This window comes from Schistocerca cancellata, chromosome 6, assembly GCF_023864275.1.
Source record: "Schistocerca cancellata isolate TAMUIC-IGC-003103 chromosome 6, iqSchCanc2.1, whole genome shotgun sequence".
Classification (NCBI taxonomy): domain Eukaryota; kingdom Metazoa; phylum Arthropoda; class Insecta; order Orthoptera; family Acrididae; genus Schistocerca; species Schistocerca cancellata.
In genome coordinates this window covers 315,941,026-315,953,469 of record NC_064631.1, presented here as the reverse complement: position 1 = coordinate 315,953,469, position 12,444 = coordinate 315,941,026, and the positions used below count along the sequence as shown (strand labels likewise).

The following is a 12,444-nucleotide window of genomic DNA, read 5'->3' as shown; positions in this document are numbered from 1 at the left end:
TGGTCGTTATACCTAAATCTTCTTACTACTCAGCCAAATTGTATTGCATTGATCTTACAAAGGATTAAAGTGTGTTGCATATTTCAGTAGGAGTTGGTTAACTGCTAAGGAGTACCAACAGCCAAGAAAATGAAAGCACAGACAACAAATTCTGTGGGCTAACTGTATAATGGAATGTAAAAGGAAGATATTTAACAAAAAATCTACAGAATCATTCATAGCTATGACCAGGAAAAATATTAGTAAGAGTTCAAGTGCACAAAATTCAGTAGGAAGATTTTGAAATGATTGAGAGTGTTACATATGCAGATCCAACTCAAATGAGACTTTTGAAGAAAGGAAAAAAAAAAGAGTGAAAAGGCAACATTGTGTAATTGCTGAACTGTGTAGCATCCTTAATTTTAGTTAGGCTATTAGGTCATTTAAGTTAATATTATGGGTGAAGAGAGTAGGAGAGGAATTCAAGGAATTATTTGAAGTTTCTAAAGCAATCATATTGGTTGCTCCAGGTTTCATGTACTGTTACACACAGTTCTCAGAGTGGCTTTTCAATCAGTTGAAGATAACTCTTTACCAGGAAAGTATTTGACCTCAAATTGTGGCACTTGCATTTGAAAATAGAAGATCTGGTGTGCGATAGTCATTGATAAACTATCAGATAATCTGCAGAACAGGTTGTAATCTCAATTTGGAGAATTTTGTAGAAGAAAGTTTGAGAACAGAGACCACAGTTATGACAAGACAGCTCGACACTGTCATGATGAGAGCTTACCTCTCAACTAGGCTCCATCAATTCTAGAGTTTTGTACCAAAAATCAGATCACATTCTTGCCCCAGACACCTACAGCGTAGACATCACTCCATGTGACTTTTTCTTGTTTCCAAATCAAAACAGTGATGAGAGTATTTCTTTGTGACATAATTTGCAGCAATAAAGATAATTTGTCAGGGCATAAAAAACCTTCCCAAAAAAATTTCCAGGAATGTGTGGTGAAGTGAAAACACACGGATTACAAGTGTGCGAGTAGAGGAAAATTCGAATCTGTGTATGGCTATCCAGGTATAGGTTTTCACAGTTTCCTAAATCAACTAAGGTGAATGCAAAGGTTTTCCATCTTGAAGAAGTGGCAGCCAGTTTTTTACACTTTTGTCTGGCCTGAGCTCTCTCTCTCTCTCTCACTCTCTCTCTCTCTCTCTCTCTCTCTCTCGATGTGATTATTTATGGAATGTAAACCCTATTCTTAATTTCCTTCTTTACTTTTCATTTCATGAGGAAGTGCTTTTGATGTGGAAGTTCAAACAAAGTTTGTGTAACTGAAGTGTGTGTAGTATTTGTCTGTTACTTTCTTTCTGTCACTAGGTGCATGTTTCTGAAATAATGCAGAGGAGCATTCTTGGTCAGCTGTTGCCAGAAGCAATGATAAGTTACCTGGAAAATCATGGAGCTGACAAATTTGCTGAGATATATTTAGGTGAATTTGACACACCTGAAGCTATCTGGAATAGTGAAATGAGGTACATCAAATAAATTTGGAGTTCAGTAATTAATTTAAGTGATTAATATTTTGTAAAAGGGAAAATATATTTCTTATTAAATATATAATTATCATAATAGTTCCATATTTATTATAAATGAAGATGTAAGAAGTATGTTTCAGAATGATTGTGACCTCGGTCACTAAAATTTCAATTTATTGTTAAGTGCTGGGACATTTATCTGTATCGTAAATGATAGCCAATGGCTACACAGACCATGATTCTGGTCACTGGGCCTGGATGCCCTTGTCAAGCACCCTCCTGAAAGACTCATTCTTACAGCTATCAGCCTTGTACGCAACCACCACACAAGTATAGGTTGAAATGTATGTGCTCCCATTAAGAAACAGGTTTTGGGAACTAAGGTACTGTAATAATGATGATAGTAATGAACGCTAAGCCAACAAGCCCGAGTCTCTTCTCAGGAATTAGTTTCTGACGCTGCTGGCGAGTTTGCTATGACCTGTAATTATATTCCATTATTAAGATATTGTCGTGGATGTTGCTGGGCAATCCATGATTGCCATTTCATATTGATGAAGAAGCCTCTTTCATTTGAGCAATTTTAAGGTGGTGTGCTACATTATTGATATGTGCGATTATTTGTCGACTGCTATCACCTATTTCCCATTGCTTTACTGGGGGTGTGCACAATGTGTGTTGCACTCTTGCAATGCAGATAATAACATTGCAACTACCATGCCATGTTCAAGCCATATGTTTGTGATATGGTTTGTTTGTGACAAGACATGGTGGAACCAAAGAGATCTGTAAACTGAGAGTTCACTTCTCAATTCCAGTAGCCTTCCAAGTGAACTATGAATTATGCCTGAGCTCAGACCTTTGTGGGTAGGCAGCTGCACACTGATAGAGCCAGTGATACTGTTGAGTGTAATCAACTGGAGATCCATTGTTGTTTTCCTATACATAAAACTCAATTTCGTAATAGACTACAGTACTTTTAAATACTAGACACACACATTTTGAAAGTGTCCATACTATCTATAAAGCGTGACCAGAATGGCTGAATTAATGGTACCGTCCTCTGTTATTACAATGTAAATAACTTTAGCCACGTGTTTTACGGAAAGGAATTTTTGTTGACAATTTCACTTACTATAGTATGCCATCTGTACCCAGTCTGTGCTTTGCTGGATCTCTTCATTTAAAGGAAGGAAGAGTAGTACTATGGAGGCACAAGAGGGAACTTAGAAACAGGATGTGTTTGGTATATACCTTGTAGTATTGTTCATCTATCTTCTCTCTCTTTTTAGTTTAAATACTTAATGAATATGACAGTTTTTTGTACTTAAAGCAGCTCTGTATCATAGTTGTTAATTCTTATTTCATGTACTGCAGGATGGAATGTGACAATATTATGAAAAGGAAACTCATTACTCATCATATAGTGGAGATGCTGACTACAAAAAGACTGTCACAGTATAAGCTTTTGGTGAACAAGGCCCCTCTCTCTCTCTCTCTCTCTCTCTCTCTCACACACGCACACACAGTTTCTGGCTGAGAAATTTGCTGCTCAGCTCATTTTGCTGATTTCAGTCCTCTTTGCACTGAAGAACAGTTGGTTTTCCTTATATTGTAAGACAGTGCGTATCAACACAGTTAATGAGTAATATGTATCTGCCCCCTTCCCCCCTCCCAAAGGAAAGAGAGAGAGAGAGAGAGAGAGAGAGAGAGAGAGAGAGAGAGAGAGAGAGAGAGAGGTGGGGAAATTTGGTGTGGAGGAGGAACATATACATATTCCTTGTTTTCTTGTTATTGTGACTTAACTAAAGTGAATGTTGTCTGGATGAAGTAAGCATATTATAAAGGTGCAAAAGGAGGGAGGGTTCAATTCTATGGATAGGGGGAGACAACAGGGGGGAGAGTACCAGAGAAAGCTTTAGCAGTTCACACCAAGCAAATACAGTGGATTGAGGGTTTGGGAAGAAGATAGAATGTTTAGGGTCAGATTGACTTACCCGGTGTCTTAAAGTTTTGTTATTTCCTTCAGAATGAAGTCATCGCACTGTCACACCTCTTCCTTTTAATGTCAGTCTCTCTATTTTATTGTACTCACTTAATGTTTCATTCATTCATTCATTCATTCATTCCATTTCAAACCTATTGATTTTGAGTGTGAATATATTTGTGTGAATGGGAACTGTTTCAGACGAATGCTGATTGAGAAGGTTGCTGCTCACATTGCCGACTTCAGTCCTCGTCTGAGAAGCAATACTCGTGCCTTGTATTCATACTGTGCAATCCCAGCTGTGAGATATCCACAACTGGAACGTGAACTTTTCTGCAATATATTTTACCTACGCCATCTGTGTGACACTCGTAAATTTCCAAACTGGCCTATCAAAGAACCTGTAAGTGGACAGTGCATTTATGCCGGTAAAATGCCACAAATTTTGTGTGTGTGTGTGTGTGTGTGTGTGTGTGTGTGTGTGTGTGTGTAGACACAAACTTAACTAGGGGGAGAGAGAGAGAGAGAGAGAGAGAGAGAGAGAGAGAGAGAGAGAGAGTTGAAAACTAGATGTTCACAGTTGGGACCATTGTTTCTGAAATCTCTTACATTTATGAGATCTTTAACATTTCTAAGATATTTTTAGCATCCCACTTAGACAGTGAACTAACATCACATAGTTCCAGCAAGACCAACTTACAGGAATTGTGGACAAAGTTTAAACAGATAGTAAATCATGGTCTGGAGAGTTATGTGCCTAATAAGTGGATAAAGGATGTAAAAGATCCACCATGGTTTAACAACGAAATTCGGAAGATGCTGAGGAAGCAGAGACTGGTGCACTCTGAAATGAAACTGCTACGCAAAAACAAAAATTAATTACTTAACTAACTAACTTGCTCTTTGACTTTTTGTCTTTGACAAAGATAAGACAGGTACTGCATTAAAAAACTCTTTTGAATTTCTTGCCTAGCTGCATACATTATTTTTACCTGTCTACTACAAACACTCTGTGAAAAATTTGACTATGTACGAACGTGTTTTCTTTGTGGCTGCTGTAAGGAGAGAACGAGTTAGGTACAGGCTGAGTTGGCGGTTAGAGGTTTCTGCTTCTTTGGTTCTCGGAGAACACCAGGTAAAGTCAGAGAGAACTGCTACAACTTGCGATGAAGACACCTTCTCCTTTAGCAGCTACAATATTAAGTCACCGTAAGATTTTCTTTTCCGGAAACATTTTCATAATGATAAGGTTGAACAACGGTGGCAGTATGATATCTTCTAACTAGCAAACTGGCCGCTTAGGCAACGTCTTGAACATACAAACTGAGAGTGAAATATTGTGCATCGTTCGGACCGTGATAGTAGCAGATTCGCCCAGTTTGTTAATTCGCGAAGAAATCACTTTGTACTGTATTGCTGAACACACTAACAGTTTTTATGAAGGTCCGAGGATCAAAGATTGAGTAAAGGTTCGTAAAGATATTTACCTTAATTTTTTTCCACAAATTCAATTTTTATTCTTGATAATCATGATTACATGTTGACCTCTGCACTTCAAATTACTTGTATATGCAAACTTATCTGACCTCAAAAAGGCACAATGTCCAATTGGCATTTCTTATCTCCCACAATAACAATAAAACATAGGTGCTCCTCCCCCCTCCCTCCTCCCCCCTGCGAAGAGTGCTGTTGTCAGAGCAAAGGACATTGTTGTACCAAATTACGGTAGCACATCATCCATGGTACTTGCAGCCAGAATGTTACAGTCATATTACATTACTTAGGGACATTAAAACTCTGGGTTCAAAAGAGAGTGCAAAAATGATAATCGAAACTTGGTGGAGATTCGTGCATTTGTCAAAAGATCTGTGTGAAGCATACCACCACCACTGTCACATCTTAGCAAAAGGTCTGGCCAAGAACCCAAGAAAATTCTGGTCCTATGCAAAATAGCTAAGCAGGTCTAAGGACTCTGTCCAGACACTCTTTGACCAGTCTAGTGTGGAAGTTGAAGATAGCCAAATGAAAGTTGAAGCTTTAAATTCTGTGCTTCAGAAATTGTTCACTTAAGAGAATCGTTCAAACATGCTGTTATTTGACCATCAAACAGACTCCTGTATGGATAGCACAGTAATAAGCATCCTTGGCATACAGAAACAAACAGGTGAAAGCAAATAAGTTGCCAGGTCTGGATTGAATCTCAATTGGGTTGTACAAAACTCAATGGCATTGGTCCCTTACTTAGCTTGAATTTATAGTGAATGTCATGCTCAGTGCAGAGATGCCACCGACTGAAGAAAATTGCAGGTGGCGACTGTATGCAAGAAGAGTAAGAGAATGGACCTGCAAAATTTCAGACCAATATCCCTTACTTCAGTTAGCTGCAGAATCGTTGAACACATTCTCAGTTTTAACATAATTTTCTTACAACTAAGAAGCTTATGTTTGCTGATCAGTATGGTTTTAAAAAGCAGTACTAATGCAAAACACAGCTTGCCCTTCAGTCACATAATATATCGTGAAATGTGCGTGAAGGGCAATAGGCAGATGCCGTACTTCCACATTTCTAGATTTCCGGAAAGCATTTGATATGGTGCCACACTACAGACTGTTAATGAAGGTATAAGCATCTTGTGTAGGTTGCCAGATTTGTGAGCAGCTTGAAAACTTCATAAGTAGTAGAACTCAGTATGATGTCCTTGATGGCAAGTGTTCACCAGAGACCAGGGTATTACCAGGAGTTCCACAGGGAAGTAAACATAAATGTACAGCTCTGATCTCTCACTTCTAACTTGCATCCATTTGTCCCAATGAAGGATGCATTCTGTGGGAAGCAGTTCATGGATGATCAGGAGATCACTTGTACAGCAAGGTGTTGGCTCTGACCTTGAACTGTAGAATGGTACCATGTGGGTTTACAGGCCCTCCCAGTAAGGTGGCATAAGGCCATCGCATTGCACAGAGATTATGTTGAAAAATAGAAATTTGTAACCAAAAGAGAAACAATATGGTGTGTAACCAAAAGAGAAATAATATGGTGTGTTGGAATCCTGAGTAAAATCACCATGCTTTCAGGAAAAAAAATTGTTGCGTAACTTGTTTAATGCCCCTTTTACATCAAACAGAACTGATTTGTCCCAGAACAGATTTACAATGGTGATGAAACTGCCTTCCTTTATGAAGGAACATCCAAGAATATTTCCTCAGTTTAATTCTCATACCACTAAAAAGATGAATGAAATAGATACTGGTGACATTGCCATTGGGAAACAGCAGAAATTGTTAAAATTGTACAAAGCCCCTAGGTGCAATGAAATCTCTATCAGATTCTCTAACTGATTCAGGGCTGAGAAGCACCCCCCTCCCCCTCCTCCAACTATCTTTTGTAGATCCCTTGAACAAAAAATTGTGCCCAGTAACTGGAAGAAAGCACACGTCACATCTGTCTAGGAGGAGGACAGCAGAAGTGATCCACAAAACTGCCATTCAGTATCCTTGACATACATTTGTTGTAGAATCTTAGAACATATTTTGAGCTCAAAAATAGTGAGATATCTCCAACAAGCGTGAATTTTGAAAACATAGATCATGTGGAACACAGCTCGCACTTTTCTCACATGATGTCCAGAAAGCCATACAGCCTGGCATGGACTGGGTGAAGGATGTCTTGGTAGGGAAGACGCAACATGTTAATTTGGATGGAGAGTTATCGACAGATGTAGAAGTAACTATTGGGTGTACCCCTGGGAAGTGAGTTGGGTCCCTTGCTGTTTGTGTTGTATATTGATGATCTTGACAAGATTTCAGAGTGGTGCAAAGATCAGCAACTTGCTTTAAATGTTCAGAAATATAAAATTGTGCACTTCACAAAATGAAAAGGCATAGCATCCTATAAATACAATGTTAGTGAGTCACAAATTGGAATCTGTAAACTTATACAAATATTTGGATGTAACAGCTCGTAGCAACATAAAGTGGAATGTTCACATAGGCTCAGTTGTGTGTAAAGCAGGTAGCAGGCTATGGTTTGTTGGTAGAATATTAGGGAAACACAGATTACAAAGGAGATTGCTTACAAGTCACTCAAGTGACCCATCCTAGAATACTGCTCAAGTGTGTGGTACCTGGACCAAATAGGACTAACAAGGGATATTGAACATACACAGAGTAGGGCAGCGCAAATGGTCACAGGTTTCTTTGCTCTGCAGGAGACTGTCACTGATATGTTGAAAGAACTAAAGTGGTGGACTCTTCAAGATAAATAGAAACTTTCCCTACACTTTCTTGACACACAGTTTCAAGAACTGGCTTTGAATGACGACTCTAGGAATATACTACAACCCCCTACAGTTGCTCCCAAGGGGATTATGGGGATTAGATTAGATTAATCATAGCAAGCACAGAGCTGTTTAAACAATCTGTTTCCAGTGCTTCATACATGAATTGAATGGGAAAAAATCACTAATACCTGGTACAGTGAGGTGTATCCTCTGCCGTATGCTTCACAAGTGGTTCACAAAGTGTAGCTGTAGACATAGAACTGGCCACACAAACTTCAGCACGTTCAGACTGAAGTGCTGGTTACCAAATGTAAGGTTTGTACAAACAGGGTAAATATCCTTTGTGCTCGTTCAGTGGGTGAACAGATATGAAAGCCATTCATACATGAATTGAATGGGAAAAAACCACTAATACCTGGTACAGTGAGGTGTATCCTCTGCCGTATGCTTCACAAGTGGTTCACGGAGTGTAGCTGTAGACATAGAACTGGCCACACAAACTTCAGCACTTTGACTGAAGTGCTGGTTACCAAATGTAAGGTTTGTACAAACAGGGTAAATATCCTTTGTGCTCATTCAGTGGGTGAACAGAAATGAAAGCCAGTCATTAAGTGCAAATCTGAAACAAAACTGCGTGCCTTCAAAGCATTAGCAAACTTGGCACTTTATTAAAGGCATTAGAAAGGAGCTTTAATGGACAGTATTGCTGCCAGAAGCTGATTCCATTCTGTTTTTGTTCTAGCTGTGTGCATGTATTTGGAGGGGAAAAGTTTACCTGAAAAAGTAGTTATTTTATTGGCAAACACACTTGGTCATCCTACATACAAAGTGCTTGTTTTGGATGATGGAATGATTTTTGTGAGGTACCTTTCGCCTTGTACTCCAGCGTTCTCACAGCATAATGACCAAGGTTTGGTTGCAGATGTGAAACAACATTACTGGTTAAGTATCATGGAAATTGCTTGTTCAAGAACTTTCAGACATCCTTGGTTTCTGGAAACCCCTGAACATGCTTGATGCATACCATGGCAGTTGTAAGGCTTTAGATGCTGCATACCCCCAGTTGTAAGACTTTAGATGACACAAAGATAACAACAATAGTCTTCTTCTGGAAAAATTGCAACACTTTTTGCTGAAAATGGTTTTGAAGGTTTTAGTAATAAAAGTGGATAATGACTGAGGATGTGACTGATCTTGTGAAACTAAGAAAATTATGGAAACATCTGAGTGGTTAAATAGTGATACATATGAACTAGGATTTAAGCAGCTAAGTGAAGAGCATGTAGTGAACCAAGTCTCTTTGTTAAGAGGGCGAAGGTGAAGACCAGGCAATCGAGACACTTATCATGCACATTGGGACACTGAAATATGTTCATCTGTTATTAAAGTGTAGGACAACATTAATTTGACTAGAGCATGTTTGCGTGTCTGGAAAACAAGAACCATCATCAGCAAGTGGAAATTTTGAAACATAAAGGAATCTTGGCATATTTCCTAAAAGTGAACTGAAAGCAAGTGACACATAATGCAATGTGCTTTCAGTATAATTTTGTTAATGATTGTCAGTTTCTGACTAGTACGAGGGTGGTTTGAAAAAGTTCTCGGAATCACCATTAGAGGTCAGCACTAGTGCAATGAGTTGTTCACGTGATATTCATTGGACTGTTGCCTGTAAACACGTGCCACGTCAGTGTTCTTGGAAGAGAGCTGTAGCGATGACATGGCTCTGTAGTTGTTCCCGTGTAGTGATTTGGGAAGATGGAAAAAATAGAGATTCGAGCAGTGATTAAGTACTTCGTGTAGAAAGGTATGAAAGCAAAGGACATTAATGCCGATTTCCAGAATACACTGGGGAACTCTGCTCCTTCATATTCAACTGTTGCCAAGTGGACAAATGAATTTAAATTTGGACGGGAGAGCTTAGATGATGATCTGAGTAGGGTTTGGCCAAAATGTGTCACTGCTCCAGAAATCAGTGCAAAAGTGTAAAAAATGGTCATGGAGGATCTCCGATTGAAAGTGCATGAAATTGCTCATGCTTGCCAGATGTCATCTGAAAGGGTACATCACATTTTAAGTGAAGAATTGGAAATGAACAAATTATCTGCAAGATGGGTGTCGCGACAAGACAATGTGCGCTCACACACGTGCCATCGCCATGGCAAAATTACATTAACTAAGGTGTGAATTGTTGCCACACCCACCTTGTTCATCTGATACGGCTCCATCAGACTTCCATCACTTCCCAAAACTGAATTTTTTTTTTTTTTAGATGAAGATTCACTTCAAAAAAAGAATTGATAGCTGGAGTTTGACAACTATTTTGCAGGCCTTGAGGAAACTCATTTTCGAGATGGGATTAAGGCACTGGAACATCACTGGACCAAGTGTGTTAATCTACAAGGAGATTACGTTGAAAAATGAAAAAAAGTTTTTTTTCCTATTCCGTTCAGAGAACTTTCCAAACCACCCTCGTAATTCATAAGGAACCCAATGGAATTTCTAACGTGACATGTAGCGCAGTTTGTAAATAAAATAACTAAGTTTCTGGATTAAAAAATGTATCTTTTGGATTATCCACATTTTTCAGTTATTTGTGCAGTCACAAATAACCAGGAGCTTGCTGTGTTTGCATGTCTCCAAGATACTTCCACATTTGGAAAGTTAATTCATTTGTCAACTTCCATATATTATAATGGTGAGAGATGTAGAATGTTAAAATCTTTTTATGTTGATTGATATGTGCCTTCATAAATTTGCCATTATTCTAAGCTTTTAATTATGCACCTGTTATGTTAACTGCCTTCACATAAAGCTGTACCACCCAAACACAAGCTAATGGTTCAATTCACGTATTGTAACTGGTAAAAAAACAACATAAAACAAAATATTCAGCACTGAAATAATGTGTAGTATTAATATTATAAGATACGCTGAGCTCACGTCAAACAGGGTGTCCGAGGAGAAATGGTCAGTATTCAGAGATATAACAGGAACACCCATTTAAAGCAGAAAAACTCCATATGGGCATATGTCCCTTTCCAAATGGTTTTCCAGAGAGCACATTTAGTGTAAGTTTGTTTATGGGCTAGTGGCGTGTGCATGTGAGTCTTTCTTACTTAACCTGGTTGACATCTTATTCCAGCCCAACATATCTCATTGCTTTCAACTTCTTTGCTCGGGATATGTTTTTTCCATTAAACTAGCCTCTTGAATTCACAGTTGTTCGTGGTGTGTTGTAAGCAAAGTAGGGCAAGGGGTTGAGAGTGTATAAGGGAGGAGCATTGGTTAACTATGTTTGTACACACTTTGGCCAAAAATGCCACACATCTGCAGTAACGAAGAAAATGCAGATGTAGTGTATTTATGGATTCTTCAATGGTAGTGATCCTCCTGCTGTTAAAGAATACTGTTGGCACATTATGACACAACAAATTCCTGATCATACAGTGTTTACCAGAGTTTTCAGCACATTGTGTGAAACAGATATTCTTCCAAGCTCCCAGTTTTTCTTCTGAACATTTATTTCAACAACCTGTGCATGAACAACACCACACTGTCAAAATAGTGAAGCATAGTCGTACTACCAACATGCAGTGACTTTCTGCTTTCATCAATGTCCCATGAACACGTGCATGGCGAACATTACATGCGGGAAACTTGTACCCATTTCACATACAGTGTCTCCACAATCTTCACATTGGCAAAAGCACCACATGACTTGAATTTTGTCTGTGGTTATATGACAGTTGTCATTTGCTTCCATTAATACTATTCACCAATGAAGTCATGTTTGCATAGAATAGAATCAACAAATCAAAAACACACGTAATAATTATCAATGGTCACAGGAGAATCCACGAGCTACATTGGAAACCAATTTCCGAGGTCATTTTTCGATCAGTGCTTGGTGCGACATGATCAGTAACGTGTTGATAGGTCTAGTCATTTTAGAAGAGCAAATGACAGCTCAGAATTACTTGAATGTTTTGGAAAATTCATTTGTAAAACACAATGAGGATGTTCCTTTGGCCATGCAGACTGCAATGTACTTTGGATGGATCCCCTCCACATTTTACCAGATGAATGAGGGAATGTCTCATCTGCACTTAGCCTACTTGCTGAGTTGTTCATGATAGTAGAGTGAACTAACCACCAAGGTCACGAGACCTTACTCCATTAGGTTTTTGTTTATGGGTTATATGAAGTCTGAGGTGTAAAAGTGAAAGGTGAATACAAGAAATGAATGCTTGGTCGCATCATGGATGCTGCTGTGCTCAGTAGGAAATGTGCAGGGGCACTTAAACAAACAACACATCAGGTCCCCTCAAAAGCGCCCAAATGCACTGAAGTTGACAGTAGGATGTTCGGACATTAATTGTGAACTGTACAAAAGCTGTAATGTGACATGCATGATAACACTTTTAGAGATGGGTGTGTTAGAAATACATATTTTTCATTGATACTCTGTAAAATGTAATGTTTACTAACTGTTGTACGTATGTACATTGTGTAAACTTAGCAATGTACATTTTAAATGTGCTCCATATTGGAAACTATTTGGAATAGGGCCTATGTCCCTATGAAGTTTCTTGCTTCAAATGAACAAGCCTGTCATATCTGAATATTGACCAGTTCTGCTGGGACACCCTGTATAAA

At 38.7% G+C, this 12,444-nt stretch overlaps 1 protein-coding gene across 1 annotated transcript in view; it reads left to right on the top strand.

Annotated features, from left to right (window-relative positions):
- LOC126190780 (dnaJ homolog subfamily C member 13) overlaps positions 1-12,444 on the top strand; it is a 362,669-nt gene that overhangs the window by 187,731 nt on the left and 162,494 nt on the right. Inside the window, exons 20-21 of the mRNA XM_049931321.1 lie at positions 1,361-1,515; positions 3,707-3,908. Coding sequence (XP_049787278.1) covers positions 1,361-1,515; positions 3,707-3,908 — 357 coding nt within the window. The remainder of the gene's footprint in view (positions 1-1,360; positions 1,516-3,706; positions 3,909-12,444) is intronic.